Genomic DNA, 20,110 nt, shown 5'->3' with positions numbered 1-20,110 from the left:
CCATTTTAACCCTTTCATGACCAGGATTGTTTTGAGCTTTCATGCCTAGACTAAGATTTCACTTTTTGGAATGCTGCATTTTAGTTTATTTTTTTTGTTTCTTACTGTACATTAAAATGTTTATTTCTTTTTTTTGTGGGACACATGGAGTTCCTTTTCATTTAAAAGTGTGAATATTAATTAATTTTGTACGTTTTTTGGGGAGAAATAGATGTAGAATAGGAAAATAATACCATTTGTTCTCATTTTCTCATTCTATGATTTAAGGAAGTTTGTTCAAGTAATAATATTTACTCCCAAACCTAATCCTCTAGTTCTCCCATGCATAGTGATGTAATATATGTGTACACTATGTTATATATGATGTCATTATAGCAGGGAAAATAGAACACCTATTTATCATTAAATGTATTTTTCTCTTTAGCCGCAGTCTCTGTACATGGATGATAATCTTCAAAATACAGAAATGTTATATGAAGATGCAAAAGTAGATAGGGTCAGAGTAGAACAGACTAAGGCCACGGTCAGACAAGCGATTTTCTTTGCGTGCCTATGTGCGCCAAAAAAATTGCATCTATTCGAACCATTGGTTTCCTATGTAGTGTTCACATGGCCGTCTTTTAGAGGCACAAAATAGTTGCACCTGCAAAAGATAGGACATATGTGCGCTGGGACGGTCTGTGCTGCACATAAGGAAATTGTGTGATGTCCGTTAATCCCTGCGGGGAGTCCCCTTATCACTGAACACTGTGACAGCACTGTCACAGTATTCAGTGATGAGGGGACTGCAGTGGGAATGAAACAATCCCCTGCCACAGCTTTCACAGCTGTGGCAGAGGACCTCGATGCTATCCCATTGCTTTCAATGGGTCTGGTGCTGCTGCCGCCCCATTGACAGCAATGGGCTGAAGGCAACCCCTGCAGCTCTGTTCCCTCCCATTGCTGGCTGAGACAAAGGGCGGAGATGGGACGGGTGATTAGCACACTAATTGCCGTCCCCGGGCCCGCCTCTTCCACTTGCTGAGAGCCAGCGATGGAGAGAGAAGGGGGGGAACAGTTTAGCAGAGCTAATCTCCCCATGCCCAACTGCATTGCAGGCTCAGTGTATAATATATGCTCGGGCCATCTGAATGGGTGCACAAGTATCAGCTATGTGCACCCGTTCACGCGTTTTTACATGGCGCGTAAAAACGCCAAAGGCTGTGTAAATAAGCCCTAAGGTTCTGTCCCGCGGGTCTGTATACTGGCCCTGCATGTGCAAAAATTACTGTAATATGTGCAGACATGGATGCAACAGACTGATTAATATCCTTACAATACCTGTTCATACTCACATATGCTGCACTGCGGCGAGCGTATTTGCGCTAACGCTCAAATGTGTCTACCCTTAAACCACGTTAGGCTATCCACACACGGGCAAGTGCGATATCGGGCCATAATTTACCCCATCGTGTGAAATCCCGTGAATACAAGGCGTCGTCATGTAAAAACAGCCTCACATCGCTTTCGAGATGAAGGCAATCCCCACCGTGACTGTCACAGCTGCGTCAGAAGATCGCGGAGTTCTCTCATTGCTTTTTATGCGGCTGTGATTCGAGATCTCACAGCTAGATAGATAGAACATGCCGTGATTTTTTTCCCACATCGCATCGTGGTGCCATTCAGGAAAACATTGCTCATGTGTATGACCCCAAGCGTAATTCAATCGCGCAGAGTAAGCGCATTTCAATTGTGCAAACACGTGGTGTATTGGTGCAGCCAACATGCATTTATGTCCGTGTGCACAAGCCCTTCGGAAATTGTTTCTTTAGTTTATGGGGTTATTGTGTCCAACTTGACTTTAACAACCAAAGTACTATTATTATTAGTGATTGAATAGATAATTGTGCACATCATTTTCTGTTTTGCCTACAGGTGTTGGGCTCGCCGCTGCCGTTCTGTCCTTCTGGTTGAATATTTACTACATTGTTATCATCGCCTGGGCGATATATTATCTATATAACTCATTCACTACCGTAAGTATGCTTATATGTATGTATGCATGTGCAATACATCCACTTACCGGCTAGCTTTAGCTTGCCTGATCGCTGTGACATTGTTCAGGCTTCCTTCAGGCATAATGTTCTTTCTGGAAATGTTTTTGTAAAAAAAAAAAAATTGCATGCAATATTTTGACGATATCTGCATATTTACAGGTGCCCTTTTGGTGGTGTTATTCAGGCACACATTGTTTTTTGCTTAGACATTTTTTCCTATAAAGAAGCTTTTTGGGAAATGCTGGAAGCAAACATCAGTCCCAGAGCACGCTGCAATTCTGAAGAAATACCATGAACCCCCAAAATGTGGAGAGAGAGCGAGATAAAATGCCACCAAATAACACATTGTTTGTAGGCTGTTTCTTATGGTGGTCAAACATGGGCATAAGTGCATATACACTCGGATAGCTTGGCCCCTACTTAAAATAAGCCGACCCCGGTGCCTTTAAAACTGAGTGCATCATCTGGAGAAGGGATATCTCAGTGTACTACTCCAGTTCACCTTTAGGAACACTACACAGTTACAGAGTGTGCAAGGCAAAACCTATAAACACAGCTCCTACCCTCTGATTACTTATACGAAAGATTAACCCATTCTAGTGTTTTGAGACCACCTTATGAATGTCACTTTCTAAGTAAGGCATTTTATTATGACAGCGTTTATGAGATAGTTTCAGCCAAAACCATGAGAGGATTTCTACTAGGCTGAACTGTATTCAGGATTCACTAGTATAGCTATGGGGCAATTACATGACTCTTTTCCCAAAAGACAAAAGATATGAGGCAAGTAGAATGAACATCACTTCTTCTGACAAAAGAGAGAATACATCGTTGATGAAATACTACAAAATAGAGAAGGGCGACTGGCAGAGAAAACAAGAGACAAGTGGAATGACCATCACTTTCTCTAAAAAAGGAAAATACTCCATGACGTGTGCTAGCTTATGTCCATACCCCCTGTCCGGGACTAAAGGGATAAGGTTAAAAAGATGCCTCACCTACAGAGACAGAGAAGGACGGTGGGCAAACACTGGCACAAAAGACACGACATAGGGAACAGAAACCTCAAGTCATACACATAGATCACTCACACCATTTGCATTCAATCAGGAGCATGTTCTAGTTAGCTAAACAATTTTACTTTACTCATATGAATATTTTTCTACCTCCTGCACAATGCTTGAACTATAACGTTGCAAAAAAAATTGCATAGGAAGCAATTAAATCATAGCATATAAACATTTGGCTATGCAAATAGGGGAAAATATGAACTTTTTAGTCCTTAATTATTAAGGGGCTTAACAAAGGAAGAAGACTGTCTCTTACGTAAAGAGTCTTTAAGGATACTGGAAACAGTTCTTTGGGTGCACCAGGCTTGAAACAGGAATCAACTCGTCTATTTCGGGATCAGTTGATCAGCCAGTAGGTGTGAGTGAGCTGGGCCAAAAACTAATGCCTAGCGATGCCACTGATGTGGGGCTGTCTGGGTCTCATGTTCTCCTTGCCGTGGACTGGAAGGGTGACTGTAGAGTGAACGGACAGGGTCCTGATAACTTCTCCGGTGGTCCTGTATGAGGCTTGTGCAGCTCCCTCCAGTCGTGAAAATGCTCACAGGAGTGAAATACGATGTTGACCACAGGGTCCTCAAACTTCTTAACAAAAGGACGCAATCCTGTAGGAATCGTCGACCGTGCCACCAGGTGTCCCTTGATAGGGGCCAATCTGTCGGGTAATTGTCAGTGCCGGGGTCATCTCTGCACAGGCGGTGCAGTCTTCCTAGGCCTGCAGGTTTTCAAAGCCCCAAGCCAGATAAACTTTTTCTTTGGAACCTCCTTGGCTGTAGTCTCCAGAAGTGGAGGAAGTGAAGCAAATGACGGGGCAGCCACATCTAGAAGCTCCATCTCGTCCCCCAAAAAATGCCACAGCTGTGGTGGTGGGTATCCCAAGGCCACACCATGGATGGGCTTTTTGCCTTTGATTGCTGGCAGAGGAGGCAGCATCTCAGCAGTTTGCTGGCTGAAGATGTTCTGAAGTGGCTCCTCTCTTTTTGTAGACTCCACCCTCTAGAGGTAGTCCAGGGTTGTGCACCAAAGTTCTTTGGTGGGGGTAGTCTTCCCCCCTACTCTGTAGATAGCCAAGTTGGTTATTTCTTGGCGGGTAACTTTTGGCACTAATTTCTTGGCAGACACACCTTGTGAAGAAGGAAGAAGACAGGGCAACAGGGTGCCATTTTGGTTAGCAATATTGGAACTCAGGTGGGGCTCTGTTGCAAAGTCCAGCAACTGGACATGGTCCAATAGTATCAGCACGTTGTCTCTCACAGCGCAGTATAGTGATACCTTGGGTTAAGAGTGCTACAGCTTACAAGCTTTTTGACTTGAGAGCAGGCTCTCTCCCAAATTTTTGCTTTGATTTAAGAGCAAAAACTTGGGTTGCAAGGCTTGCTCTCAATGGGGCTGCCGCTGCTGTCAGTGGCCCCATTGAAAGCAATGGCCTGCTGGCAATCTGTGAAGTGATTTTTGGGGAAGGGCTTTAAATATAAGCCCTTCCCTAAAAATCATCCCTAGCTGTAGTAAAAATACTTTATACTCACCTGTCCAATGCAGCCGGGGATCAGGAGTGTCTGGCCGCCGCTTGTTCTCCCTGTACTTTTATTCCCCACCTGCTGAAAAACCTCAGAGCAATCCGCAGCTGGATACGCCTGAGCCCCAGCAGACAGGTGAGTATATTTTTTTTACAACAGCTAGGGATGATTTTTCAGGGAAGGGCTTATATTTAAAGCTCTTCCCCGAAAATCACTGCGGGGGTGCTGGTGTCCTTTTACTTTCAATGGGGCAACATCATCCCCATTGAAATCAGTGGGAGAGCTTTGCAATCCAGGATGGATTAATGGCTTTTCCATTCATTGCAATGGGGAAAATTGATTTGACTTACGAGTATTTTGGGTTAAGAGCTCTGTAATGGAATGAATTCAGGCCACTACACGTGCACATATTTTGTATTGCACAGAGAATAGAACTCATTGTTTCCAATGGGTTCATTCGCAACTACTTTTTTTTAATTGCATGCCACTTCACTCACGTGAAAAAAATAAAAAAGCTCTATTTTTGTGTGCAAATGTCCATATATGTTAGCATGGGTGTCCGCAAAAAAAAATGTGCATATTCATGAAAAGCAGCACCTAATTTGGTCATTTTACTGTACTTTCGCATGTAGAAAGCATATTCATTTGTGCACACCAAACTAAGATGCACCGATTGAGATGGCTAATTAGTCTAATGAGTTCCAGGTGCGTTCTTTTTCCAGCAGAATTACGTAGTGTATGACTTATCTACTAGCATATTCTGCACACATTTTCGCCCACACCCCCTACCTCTATTGCCTACTATGGGGACCTTTTCCCTCCTTGATTTTAATGGGTTTTCAAAAATAAAGATGGACAGCAAACACAAAGTCTTCAGTTTGCTTGATTTTAGTTGGTTCAGTTTTCTTAACGGAACAAATAGTGCTGCAGACTGCATTATCTGTTCAGTTAAAAGATCGGAAACCTAACAGATTAGAAGCAAACGGATAGCTTTTGTTTTCTCTGAAAATGGGGGAAAAAAATTGATCCGTTTATTTCCATTTGAATTCTGTTTCTCTGCTCCAAACATGGAACAGAGAAATAAAAAGCCACAGGTGTGAATGGACTCTAGTATACATCTGCATGTACCCTAAGGCCGCTTTCATACGGCCGTGAAACTTGAGTGAGATTTGTGAGTTGCGAGAAGCATAAATCTTGCACAAATATGAACCCTATTCTTTTGAATGGAGTCATATACATGGCATGCTCTGTCCTATCAAATTACTTGGAACACATCGCCCATTGATTTCCATTGATTCATGGAGTGCATGCGAATACAATACAATAAGTTTCTAATTGAAATCAATAGGAAATACTTCCGATCGTCTATCGCGCATGAAACTCACGCAAGATTATCGGAACTTCACAGATGCTATGTAAGGTGTTTTTGTCTGAAAAATGCCTCACATGTGCGGGTAAATCGCACGTTCACGAGCGCAATATTGGGCCAAGTTTCACATCCTAAGGGCTTAGTCACACGGGTGCATCGGCACCTGTGTTACTGCAGTAAGGAGACGGCCGCACTTCATGACGGACGTCTCTCTGCAGCGCCGGGAAAAGGAACATGTGACCGGCTTCATTGCCGTCTTGAAGTACGGCCGTCTCCGTCCTGCAGTAAGGGCACAGTCACACGGGCGCATCGCCGCCTGTGTACGGGTGCCGATGCGCCCGTGGGACTAAGCCCTAAGGGCTAACCTAAGGGCTTAGGCCGCTTTTCAATCGGGTGACAAAATCATGTGATTTTCTTGCGATGTGACAGCGCTACAAATCGCAGGTATATGAAGCACATGGTTTCCAAATGGGTTTCTTCACATTAGCGATACTGTGTAGGCTGCTACATTGCGAGAAAGAAAAACTGCGGCTTGCTCTATACAGCCGAGATTTGTTTCGTAGCCCATGTTTCCTTATGGAGCTCTCCTTTGTGTTGCATCGCATCACATGAAATTTCATGCAGTGCAATGCAACTTGTACAGTAGCAAACCCAGAAATAAATGTCCAAGACAGGACTGCAGAAATGTATCCTTAAAAAAATTGCTTATTGAGAATTATATATATAATAAAAGCATTTAAAAAACAGAACATGAAGGAAATGCAGCATCAATAGCAATCAAAGGGAAATCCATCACCTCAGGTCACACATATAAACCTACAATACGCACAACCAACCTCAATGTCATGCATATAGTAAAGTGTTACCACGTAACTGAGGATCTGGAAATTCCTGCGCCAACGCGTACGTTTCACCCTTAGTGATGGCTGTGATTGGTTCATCGAGCGCTGCAGTGATTGGCGGAGCCATGGTGCTTGAGAACCAATCAGAGCCAGCGCTTCCTGAAGGCTGGATTTATGAACCCCCTGACCAGGAAGTGGTGGCTGAAAACTAAAAACAAGTGTGCCGAAGCTTCCAGAGGAGAAGTGCGGCAGAGTTGACAGCGCCTTTAGGAAATGTATCGTTTGGTCGTACGGAAATCGCGGGAACACAGCTGTCACCCATGTACAAAAGGCCTTAAACAGATGTACCGGATTTTGACGTGTTATGCAGACCTTATTCTCGCCTGTTAATAGTACGGGTGAAAAATGAGGACTTGCCCTATCTTTACCGCACGTAGTTAATACTGTGTGCGAGAAACATAGGGCAGGACACATCTTCCTGCACTTTTTTTTCCCAAACTCGCATTGGAATAGGGCAGAGTTTGAAAAGTGAAAAAAGTTTTTTTTACCTCGTTCATGCGCGACTACGCTCCGTGGCAGCGAGCGTAGTTGCTCATACAACCATGTGAAGAAGTCCTAAGGGTGTTTTCACTTACAGGTCTATTTTTATAAAGGCACAGACATTGCTTCTAGGGCAGAACACAGTGCCCCACAGAGGCACCAGAGGGAGACACATGGAGTACCATAATGCAGACCCACAAAAACTCAGTGTACCATTATTTAGGGTCTTTATTAAATATAACTGTGTTTGGTTATTAATGGCAAACTTTATAATTAGAAAGAAGTTAAATGAAATAAAAATACCTAAAAATAAATAAATAAAATGATTGTTTTCATTTTTTTTTTACCATTTAGGTTTTACCTTGGAAACATTGTGGCAATTACTGGAACACGGAGCGCTGCTTCTCCAATTATTCTATAGTTAACACCACAAACCTGACCAGCGCTGTGGCTGAGTTTTGGGAGTAAGTGTCTCTTTTCTAGCTAAGTAGAGGATATGGCAGATATGTAGCCTGATGAGTCATGTTGTAGCACCTGGTGAGATGACATGGAAATGTACCTTTAATAGATCATGAGCAAAACACACTTCAATAAAGACTAATTATAGGCTCCTCTAATAACAGGGTGAAAAGTATAATTGTGCGGTACCAGAGAACAACCCGTCAGACACTCGCTCTCCAACATCCAACCATCATACAAGTTCGGATAGACTTAATAACTGGTTGCTATCAGCAAATGCGCATGATATTTGTGTTATTTACTAAATTCTGTAAAGAACTTGTCAGAAAGCCACAGTGTTTATTGTGCAAAATCATTGGGTTGAATACTGCTGGAAAGTGCGAAAAAAATATGTAAAATAAGGAAAAACAGAATATTACATTTTTTTTTGTTCATTTTTATACAGATTTCACACATTTATAATACTTTTTGGTTTGTCATTGTCACTCTTTACCTTATAGTTAGTAAGGATATGGTCATGTTGGTGTTTGGGGTTCCATTCAAGTTTCCATTTTCCTGCTCCTCTATGGGAGCAAAAAAACAGAATTCCTACCCGAACTGATCCGTTTAATGATAGAACTGAATGGTACCGAACATGGCCCATTGACTTTAATCCACCCGGCTTCCATTATGCTCTTCAGCATTTTCCCGTATGAAATAGCACAGCATGTTAAGCTATTTTGTTAGGATTTTTGGATGGATCTGTGCCAGACATCCCAAACAGATCCTCCGACACAGATGTGAACCGAGCCTGATCCTGCATTGCTGCATTTTTTATTAACTTGGGATATATGTTGAAATATATTGTTTCATTTAATGTTTAGCATCTGATTATTGGTTTTTTGTTCTACTTTCTTAATGTTCTGTTCACATTAGTGTTGGAGGTTCAGATGGGAGCCTTGGACACATTATAGTCAATGCGGTTAAATTCAATGTATGCCCAAGCATTGCCTGTGATTGGCTGAGTTCTGTGACCAATCACAAGCTACACTCAGCTGCCATTCAATGAATGGCTGAGAGCTGCCTGTGATTGGCTGAGTGCTCAGTCAATCAGATACAGCTCTTTCAGCAGGGGGGATTTTAAATCCCTGCCTGCTGAAAGAGCTTCAGAGCAGTGCAGGGAGAAGACAGGCTGGACGCGCCTGAGCCCCGGCAACTGAGGAGAGGTGGGTATAATTTTTTTTATTGTTAACACATTCTATGGTGATTTTCAGGGAAGGGCTTATATTAAGAGCCTTCCCCGAAAATCCCTACAGGCCTTGCCAACAGCCTATTGCTTTCAATGGGACTGCAGAAGCACCGGTCCCATTGAAAACAATGGAAGAACATCGCGATCCTCTGCCACAGCTGTCACAACTATGACAGGGAATTCTTTAATCCCCAAGGGTGCTGTCACAGTGTTCAGTGACAAGGGGACTCCCCGCTGGGGGATATTGACACGCAATCACAAACCTATGGTGGACGCATGTCCCATGTTTTGCAGATACGTGCGTTTGCATGCCCGTAAAACACGAACAGGTGAACACACCTGTTGGGAAGCAATGGTTTTAATAGACACATGGTTTTGTGCACACAATTGTACGCAAAAAATCACGCTCGTCTGAATTCACCCTAAGAGTGCCTACCTACTACCGTTTTTTTTTTTTTGCTGTGAATTTGCTACGTTTTTTTTTCCAAAGATCAATGGAACTTTCTAATATTCAAATCGCAATGCACAAAAAACGCAATTTAGTGCTAAATTGCGGGTTTTTTGCATTGCGATTTTAACGTTAGCAAGTCCCATTGACCTTTGGGAAAAAAAACATAGCGAATTCGTTGTGAAAAAAAACCTGTAGCGGGTAGGCACCCTTATGCTGAAATAATGCTCCCATAGACTTGCATGGGTGATATTATGGACCAAAATAAGACATGTTGCAATTTTTTCAAACACATAGAATACACACTTGAAGAAGGCATGTATGAATACCCCAATGAAAATCAATGGTGTTTAATCTGTCAGTACTAAGCGTGTATAAAATGTGTGTAATATGGACCAAAATTAGACTAGTGTGAGTGAGCCTCAAGGCCGCCTGGTGGAATTGCAACCAACATTCTGCAACAGAATACCCACAGCAATTCTGCTAAATTGTGTAATTTTGGCCCCGTTTTCATTTGCGGAACAGCTGTAGAATTCAACCCTTGTATTTCAAGGGATTTATTCTGCAGTGCGATTCGACAACATAAATAGATATGCTGCTGAATCAGAATCTGCAGTGTTTCATAAAGACGCTGCAAATTTGTTGTGGACATTCTCCGAACCCTGTGAAACAGATTTTTTTAATCCCCTCTACATGGTTTATACTGTAAACAATTTCCAGAGTGATTCCGCTAGGGAAAATTCTGCAACAGATCCTGCATTTATGAAGGCAGACTAAGGCTTACTTCACATGGATGAGCGCGATATCGAAGTGAGAAAATCACGCCAATATCGCATATTTGCTCATGCGACTTTGAGAGTCAACAATGCTTTTTTCTTGGAAATCATTGCGCATCTCATCGCAGCATCCTGCATTTTTCTCGCTCAATAGACGACAACAGGCGTTGCTAATGTTAAAAACACATTTGTGTGTTGTGATGCGATAAATTGGAGGCTCCATAGGGAAACATGTGCAAGAAAAAATAGCAGAACGAAGAAAGATAGGGCAGGCAGCGATTTCCAAATCATGCAACATCACATGACTGGAAATATCGCAGATGGGAATGAAGTCATTGAAAATCATGGGTTTCATAATTCTGCGTTTCTCGACTCTTGCATCGCCCATGTGAAGGCAGCCTTAGGGAACGCAAATTGCTCCTTCAGGAAAGGGAATGGTTGAATGTGTTGTTTGCTAAAAGCAAGTCAAGGCCTTGCATTGCTTTCTGTCACTTTTTCACTTAGAAAATGTAATAATGAGTTATAGATTGTCCCTATGTGTCAGTAAAAGTGGTTTGGGGGCTCCATAATGATGGTGCTGGACCTAAATAGCATGTTTGGCAATATTTTTAAATTAGAACATATGTGTAATCAAATATGCAGAAGTCTTTTTTATATGCTCACTGTTCCAATTGTTGCTTGATAATCTTTTAAATGGGTTATCTAGGATTAGAAAAACATGTCTACTTTTTTCGAGAAATAGCACCACACTCGCTCTTTGGTTGTATCTGGAATTGCAGCTCTGCTCTATTGAAGTGAAGGGAACTGAGCTGCAATGCCACACAGTTTGTTGGCAGTTGCTCCTGCAAGTTCCTTACCAACTGTATTGTTACTGAAATGTTATCATGAGCCATTGCAAAACTATTGAAAGGGCAAGAAAAGTTGTGTGCCACAATTTCTTTAGCTGGTAGAGTGTCAAGTTCAACTTTGCTATATCTGTAATTACATTGAGGTACAGCAAGCTTCAGGATATGTTGCAATAGATCAACATAACATAGTAAATCTTTCTGAGCAATATTACTAACACTTTACTTCTATCAATGGAGTGTCATAGAAACAGATTACAGAATACACAAATTTACTTTTATCTAAGGCTCACACACTACCAAGGATGAGCTGTGAGTAAAGTTTGTTTAACTTTCTGCCTTGCAAAAATATCTCAGTCCGTGAATGTAGGTTAGAGCGACAGACATTTGTCAGCAGTTTGGTTTCCTCAGTCCCCTGCAGCAGGATCGTGTTTCTGACATGAATGGTGTACAATTAAACTGCCAGTTGAGGTCGGCCTCACTTACTCTTTGACACGCAAAAGTTGCTGGTTCTATCGACCCAAGCAATCCTGCAGCATTATCCAGGGTCAGAAGTACTACTCTCTGCTCCTCTCTGCCGACCACATTCAACGATGCTCTTCTCTGTCCCAGGCAGTAAGTACCGTCTCACACTTCTGCAGCCTCCATTTTGCGCCAGCTCCACTCAGCTCTCTATACCTTCTTTACAGTCCTGTCACATCCTACTTTGCAGCAAAAATTGTCTTCTTTTATAACAGTGCATCATCCAATCAGTTAATTCCTAATGAGCATGCTCAGTTCTGCTGCACCATTTTTGGCGCATCACTCCTGACCATCTCTATGGCAATATTAACCCTTTGGGATTAATCCCTTGCAGTTACAGTAGTTATAAAATTTAGAGTACTTGGCATCACAGTATATTAGACTCTTTTTATGGGTTCTTCATAATGAACTCATAAGCAGAAACCACACATTTCCATTGTGCTAAACTAATATACAGTATTGCTTGCAATCTATAGAAATTTCTTTTATAGGTTAGTCATTGTAGGAATCTCAAAAGAAAAAAACCTGAAGAGAGAGAGAGTATCGTGTGAAATGACCCATGGAGATGGCAAAGCAGTCGACAGACACCTTATTAAACTGAATTTATAGCTTCAAGGTTTCCGCATAAAGTATCTTGTGAAAAGAAGGTCAAAACAGGCAGACAAATGAAGCTCTGTAATAAAGTTCAGTTAAGTAATCACTAGTCCAGCGCCAGCTTGGGTATAATGGGTATCCGAAGACACTCCTCACATGATTTAAGCCAGTTGGAGACCAGAAAACTTAAAATGTAAGGATGACCTATAAATTAGTTACGTGATCTCACCTGATTATTCAGAAATCTTACATTAACCAAAGGCTCTGTTCATTTATTCATAGCACCAACTAAAGCTGGTTAATTCTACTGTAGGTACCATTGAATTAATATTAAGGAACTCATTATGTCCAATGCTTTAATATACAACCATGGGATGAATCATTGCTGCATTCAAAAGTGATCTTGACCAGGAGAGTCATTAAAGGGCCACTCCGGTGAATTTCTTTTCATTCATTATAAAGCTATCCCTCCAGTTTATATAAATGGGCTAGTATAACTTTGGTTGGTTATTCCTTTCTATCTGAAACTCTTTTTCTCGGATGTCATATGTTATCAATTCTGACCAGATTTTACTTTTGCGGATTGGCAATACCAAATATATTTTGCTGTTTTTTTATTCTTTTGTTATGAATATGGAAAAAGGTTATTTTGAAACTTTCTATATCCTTTAGTTTAGTTCAGTTTTATAATAGTAAGAAAAACTTTATTTTCCACCTACATTTTTTTAGTCCTCATAGGGTACTTGAACTTGCGAATGTTTGAACACATACCATATACTGTAATTCAGCAGTATTACAATATATGGTATTTCTTTCAGCATTCTAATAGACAGAAATACATGGCAGCCTTGGGAGCTTTCATAAGGCCCTAGGGTGCCATGACAACTAAACGGCACATCGCCTTTCTCACTCGCTGATCGCGGCCGTGCCAGCGGGTGTCAGCTGTTTAAGACAGACGGTTCATGCCATGTATATTTCAATCCAGCTCCATACAAACCCCAACACCAAAGGGCATATATGTACACCCAAGAGTGTCAAGGGGTAAAAGAGAAATTGTCACTTTGAATATGCTCAGATTCTCCAGCTGAAGATTGGACTGAAAGATTCAGTAGAAATTTCATTTGAAGGGGTTATCCAGAAAGCGACCACCGGGATATATTGAGGTCAGAGTGAAAGCTTTGCTCCGACCCCTGTGTAGTGGTCGGTACTCATAATTGCAAGCTCAGCTCTCATTAAAATCAGTGGGAGCTGCACTTGTAATTGCAGGCTGGGGTCCCGTTGATTTGAATGAGAGCTGCGCTTGCAATTACGAGTGTTGGCTGCTATACAAGCTCTCTTTCTCCCCCCTGCTACCCCCTGCCACCTGCTGCTCACCTCCCCCCCTTCCCCCGAGCACGCTCGGACCAGTAAGCAGTTACTCGAGAAGAGCAAAGCTCGCTCAAGTAACTGCTGTATCCGAGCGTGCTCGCTTATCTCTAATACTGACACCATGAAGTTTTTATGCAGCTTTCAATAAAGGATAGATGTTTTATCTTATGTTTTCGTTCCTTCGATCACCGAAGGAACGAAAGGCTTCAATAAAGACCCTGTGAACCCTCTATGTAGCTGGGAAATCAAGTTCATAAGCCAGACTCACTACCCACGTGATGACAAAGGGCCCCACATAACGCAGCACCAATTTTAAAGACGGAAGCTACAATTTGTGATTTTTAGAAGACAAATATACCTTCTGTCCCATCCTGTCAGGTTCAGACACTGACAGACTCTTCCCACTACGCAACTGCATACGAGCCTGCGTTGCTTCCAGGTTCTTCTGCACTTCTTTCCATACTCCCTGCAGCGTATCTGTGGCAACATCAGCTGCGGGACAGGCAGATGAAGTAGGAATAGCCGTAAGGAAGCAAGGGTGCTGCTCATATACACAGAAGAATGGAGACACCCCGTAGAAGAACAAGTGCGATTGTTTAGCGCACACTCTGCCAACGTCAAGAAATCTGCCCACTGATGAGCCTATTCACTGGCGAACAACCGTAAATATTGCACTAAATCCTGGTTCTTCAGCTCAGTCTGACCATTAGTTTGCAGGTGGAAGGCTGACGAGAAGAACAGCGATGTTCCCAGGTTTTTGCAGAAGGCTCGCCAAAACTGTGCAACAAACCGAACCCCGCAATCTGATACAATGTTCTTGGGAACCCCCTGTAGACGAATCATTTCTTTTACAAAAATCTTGGAAAATTCTATTGCCAAAGCTAGCTTTTTTAATGCCACGAAATGTGCCATTTTTGAGAACCTGTCTACAACCACTAAAATAGTGGTGTACTTCTGAGATTCCGCTAGATCGGTGATAAAATCTACTGATAACTGCGACCACGGACGAGAAGGTACCGGTAACGGTCTCAGAGGCCCCTCCGGACGCCACCAACGACTTTTACTGCGTGCACAGACAGAGCATCCCTTACCAAAGTCGCGGATCTCCTGAGACATGCCTAGCCACCAGAAAGGTCTAGAACAAAGATCCAGAGTACCCTGAACCCCCGGATGGCCTGCGAAAACCGATGAGTGAGATTCTTCAATGACTCTGAGGCGCAAGGTCTCTGGCACAAACCATCTGCCCTCCAGAACCCCAGAGGGAGCGTCCTGCTGACCATTCTGTAGTTGAGGGACGAGGTCGGATTCTATAGCTGCCACCACCACCCCAGGTGCCAAGATATTCTCAGGAGTCATAGTCTCACTTTCCGGTGCCCCAAAACTCCGTGACAGGACGTCCGTCTTGACGTTCTTCTCTTCCGGGATATATGTCACGACGAAATTAAACCTGGCAAAAAATAACGCCCACCTGGCCTGACGAGCTGTGAGTCTCTTAGCATTGGCGAGGTATACCAAGTTCTTGTGATCAGTGTACACGGTAATGGGGTGTCTAGCTCCCTCAAGATGGTTTCGCCACTCTTCTAGAGCCCACTCGATTGCCAATAACTCACAGTTCCCCACGTCGTAATTACGTTCCCCCGAATTAAACTTCCGTAAAAAGAACGCACGTGGACTATACCCAGATCTCCCGCTGCCCTCCTGAGACAAAACTGTTGCCGCACGTCCAGCTGTACTAATACCGGGGCTGGGGAAAACGCCTCTTTTAGACGACTAAAAGCCTCTAGGGCCTCTGGTGACCATCCTATCAAGTTGGCCCCCTTTTTGGTAAGATCGGTCAGGGGTTGGGCAATAACTGAGTAATTTTTAATGAATTTGCGGTAAAAATTAGCGAAACCCAAAAATTGCTGGAGAGCTTTTAGGTTGTCTGGCCTGACCCATTGGGAGATTGCAGCCCCTTTATCAGATTCCATTTAAATCTCCATGGGTGAAATCACATAACCCAGGAAAGACACTTGTTTAGAACCAAATATGCATTTTTCCAACCTGACAAAAAATTGGTATTCACGCAAACGAGTCAGAACCAACCTCAGGTGCTGCACATGGGAATCCCAGTCCGAGAAGTACACCAGAATGTCATCCAGATATATGACCATAAATACCCCCAGGAAGTCATGGAAGACCGCGTTCATAAATCCCTGGAACACAGTGGGGTCGTTACACAGTCCAAAGGGAATGACCAGACATTCAAAATGTCCTAACAGGGTGTTGAACGCGGTCTTCCGCTCATCTCCCTCCCAAATGTGAATTAGATTGTAAGAGCCCCTTAAGTCCAATTTGGAAAACCAGTGGGCTCCTACAACCTGATTCAATAAGTCAGGAATCAGGGGCAAGGAGCACTGGTTCTTCCCTGTAATTTTATTCAAAGCCTGATAATCCACACAAGCCCTTAATGTCCCATTCTTCTTCTCCACAAAGAAGAGACCAGCCCGGGCAGGGGACCTGGACAGCCTGATATGTCGTTTGGCCAGAGATTCTGAGATATAGGACTTAAGGGCTTTGTGCTCACGCCCAGACAAATTGAAAATGGCTCCCTTAGGGATGGGACTGTCGGGGATCAAATCAATACCACAGTCCCACTCCCTATGAGGAGGCAAAGTCTCAGACAGTTTCTTGGAGAATACATCCTGAAAATCAGACAAATATTCTGGGATAAGCTTGGTATCTGCTGAGCACATGGATACAGTAGTTACGTGATTACGACAGGGCAACCCCCAACATGTCAGTTCCCGGGTTGACCAATCAATTTTGGGGTTGTGCAATGCCAACCAGGATATACCAAGCACCACATCTACGGACATCCTGTCCATAACCAGGAAGGACAGATTCTCAGAATGGAGAACACCCACAGTGAACTGCAGAATGGGAGTCCTCCATTGAACAACACCTGCAGACAGAGGGGTCGAGTCAATGCTAGTGAAATGTATGGGGAACTTTAGCGCTGAGAATTCAATCATCAGAGGTCTGATAAAATTTAAATTAATCAAATTGGCGGCAGTGCCCGAATCAATAAAGGCTTGTCTGGATCGACTAAAATTCCAGAAGCCAACTTGACAAGGCACCGACAACTTAGGGAGTACCTGTGATCCTAGGCGATCCTCCCGACAATCGCCTAGTATCTGTAGTTTTCCGCTGGTCCAGACTGCTGTCGCAGATGTCCCTGAGGACAAGTCGCTACACGATATCCGGCTTTCCCACAGTAGAAGCAAAGACGGTGAGTCATCCAGAACCATTGCTGTTCCTTGGGCCTTAGCTGGTCCCCTTCCAAAGGCTCGGTGCCAGGAGTTGGCTTGGAAGAAGTGGAAGCTGGTCTGGAAGATTCCCTAGTTTTACAGGCCTGACGTTCCTCTGTTCTAGATCTCAGTCTCCTGTCAGCTTTTACTGCCAATTCCATCACTTCATTAAGTGTTACGGGAGCGGGATGAGAAATAAGTAGATCCTTGACATTATCAGAAAGACCCAACAAAAATACGTCTTTGAGGGCACCATCATTCCAGGAGGTTTCACGAGCATACTGTCTAAACCTAGAGTCCTCTACCCACTGCTGCCCCTGATATAGAGACATGAGCTGTGACACCGCCAACCCCGCCCAGTCCGGCTAATCAAAAATACCTCCTAGTTCTCGAAAAAACAAATCCACTGACTGCAGGCAAGCCGAACTCTCGGGTAAGGAGCAGGCCCATGTCTGGGGGGGACCCCGCAGTAGGGACATAATCAATCCCACTTTTTGGGACTCTGAGCCGGAGGAACAGGGCCGCATCCGAGAATACAGTCTATATGCCTGCTGAAAAACAAAAAACTTGCTTCTCTCCCCTGAAAATACCTCAGGGAGAGGACACTTGGGCTCAGGGATAGACGGGGCAGCAGAAACCTGCGTCAACGCTCCTGGGCCACCATATGACCAAACAGGTCTTTGATCACGCCCACTAGACCCTGCAACTGACTACCAAGGGCATTCACAGTCTCCATTGGAGAGCCAAACAAAACCCACAGGGTAATTTTAAGGGCTAGTTATTATGTTACGGCAGCCTACCCACCAGTGCGCCAGCCCGGGTTGCCCTAGAACTTACCCGCAACCCCCTCTCCCTGCCTACTTGTCTCCACTCCTGGCTAACCCTAGAAGGGCAACTCGGCGGTAGTCCCTACTCTCACTAGGGACCGATAGGGGACACTGGCATACCAAGATGTAACAAGGTAGAATACCAACATGATGGGCAGATGATACAACCAACAAAAAAATACAAGCAGACCAAGGCAAATGGGAGAACCTGGCAGATACGACAGAACAAGCTGACAACACTGGAGACCAACAGAGGCAGGATGCTAGCACGCTGAAGGAAACCAAATAACTGTCAGTAAATGCAGGTCACTGCCAGCCTTAAAAATACAAGCCTCAGCCCAAGGGCGGAGAGAGGGAGACACTCACTCCCACAGCACCAATTTAAAAGGTTCTAATGCACGGCGCTGACTACAGGTGCACGCGCACACGGCATCGCCCTTACTCACAAGCATGCACACCGCACCGCGCACCAACAGCAACATGCTGACCAGCCACCTGCGCCCCCAGCAGCCAGACAACAAGTCGGTGGGACGCGTCCCGACCACGAGACCCAGCGCCCCGCCGCCCCGGGAGGGCTCACAGCCGCCGCACGGTGACACAGCTGCACCGTCTATCTGGGGTGCAACTCAGTCTCTTAATATTCACAGTTGCTTAATATTCGTGATCTCTTTATACTTTTAGTCTCTTTATATTCTCAGTCTTTTTAACTTACTTTTTTACTAATCAGGACTTGCTTACTCAATAGATACTCTCAACAATTGACAATAATTAGCAGTCAATCTCTTTAGGGTAACTTGCACACGGACAATATGTCTGTCCTTTTTTTCGGACTGAAAAATCACTCCCAAAATCGGACAAAAATGGCCCCCAATCATTTGAATGGGTGTATGCACATGGGTTTTTATTTACTTGGATGGAAAGTCTGAGCGTATCCTATTCTTCTCTGATTCTAGATGACGTTAGTACATGTACGCATGTCCTGTACATTGGACAACACAAGCATGGGATGTCTGTGTGCTTTCGGATCCAAGTTGCACCCAAGAAACTTGGGCGCAACTTTTCTTCAGTCAGTGTGCATGTACCCAATTATATATACAATTATTGTACCCTATATACCTCTGTAGATATGCATCACATATCATAGCATGCTAAACCTTACTATTTCTCTGCATTATCACTGTTATTTGCATAATAAGCAGTATTTCTCTCACTAAACATAATGGTAAAGGGGTTTTCCCATAAACATAAATGCCCTTAAAAAATCTCTAATCAAAAAAAATTAACAAATTTCAATTTTAGAAATATTGCACCATTCTTAAGATCAGTAATTACCTTCATTCAATGTGTCTGAACCAGGAGGAGTCCAGTGTGTGCAATCTTTGTCCTGCTGCTTTCCCGGTATTCCCTCGTTGAGTCTGTGCAGTTGGTCCCACTTTTTTTCTTATCCAAGTGGCGCTTTCCCAACTTTAGTGCATGCTTGGTAAACAGATGTTGTCAGTCTGCTCCTGACATGCCTGGCACCTTCCATGAACTTTTATTGAAGGTGCCAGCCCATGCAATATATAAAATGAGGCGAAGCATGCATAGTGAAATGTCCTTTCTTCCCTGAGATGTGCTCTTATTGCGCATGCTCAGCCATGTCAATAGTCTTCTACAGGCACCATTGACATCAAGAGTGCATGGCCATGGATTTTACTGCATTTTTAATGTGACAGGTTCCCTTTAATCGTTTCTGTACTTAGCTAACAAGTCATACTGGTAGCAGCAGAGCGACGTATTTTTGCTTCAAATAGGGAATTGGGCTCAACATTTAATTTGGTCTGGTGGACCACTAGGCATCACAACTCTCAGTCTTGACACCCACTGTGTACCTCACATGTCTTCTGGAACAAAAATAAATTGATTGAGAACAACTTTTGCTTAAAGGGGGTTTTCCTATACAGTTAAATATTGGTGGCAGTGGATGGGGGTGATGCATATATAAAAAAAAAACAAAGAAAACCTCATTTCTCTGTTTCTGCATTGCTTTCCCACTGCCGCTTGCCAGACTCTGCTCTTCTGTTTACAAGTGCTGCAGCGGTCACGTGCGTTCTTTATCCATATGATCACTGCAGTGAATAGTAGGCTGGACATGTCCTATAAACCTGCCTCTGGGCTTCTACATTACAATCCCACATGACAGGTTTATGAGAAGTCACCAGGTTTTCTCATCCGATGACATCATCTGTCAGATGCCATGGCGCTGTAACTTTAAAGCAGTATTCCAGCACCATGGTGAGTACACTGATTTTATATGGTTTTATAATCCAAAACTCTATAAAAAATTACTTGGAAAACCCCTTTCAAAAATAAAAGTCATAATAAAGAACTTGTGACCATTTT

General features: G+C 43.5%; 1 protein-coding gene across 1 annotated transcript in view; it reads left to right on the top strand.

Annotated features, from left to right (window-relative positions):
• SLC6A1 (solute carrier family 6 member 1) overlaps positions 1-20,110 on the top strand; it is a 219,386-nt gene that overhangs the window by 138,854 nt on the left and 60,422 nt on the right. Inside the window, exons 4-5 of the mRNA XM_066596491.1 lie at positions 1,915-2,015; positions 7,726-7,835. Coding sequence (XP_066452588.1) covers positions 1,915-2,015; positions 7,726-7,835 — 211 coding nt within the window. The remainder of the gene's footprint in view (positions 1-1,914; positions 2,016-7,725; positions 7,836-20,110) is intronic.

This window comes from Eleutherodactylus coqui, chromosome 3 (genome assembly GCF_035609145.1).
Source record: "Eleutherodactylus coqui strain aEleCoq1 chromosome 3, aEleCoq1.hap1, whole genome shotgun sequence".
In the NCBI taxonomy this organism is placed as follows: domain Eukaryota; kingdom Metazoa; phylum Chordata; class Amphibia; order Anura; family Eleutherodactylidae; genus Eleutherodactylus; species Eleutherodactylus coqui.
Note: the sequence above shows the minus strand (reverse complement) of the source record. Positions and strands in the feature narration are given on the sequence as shown.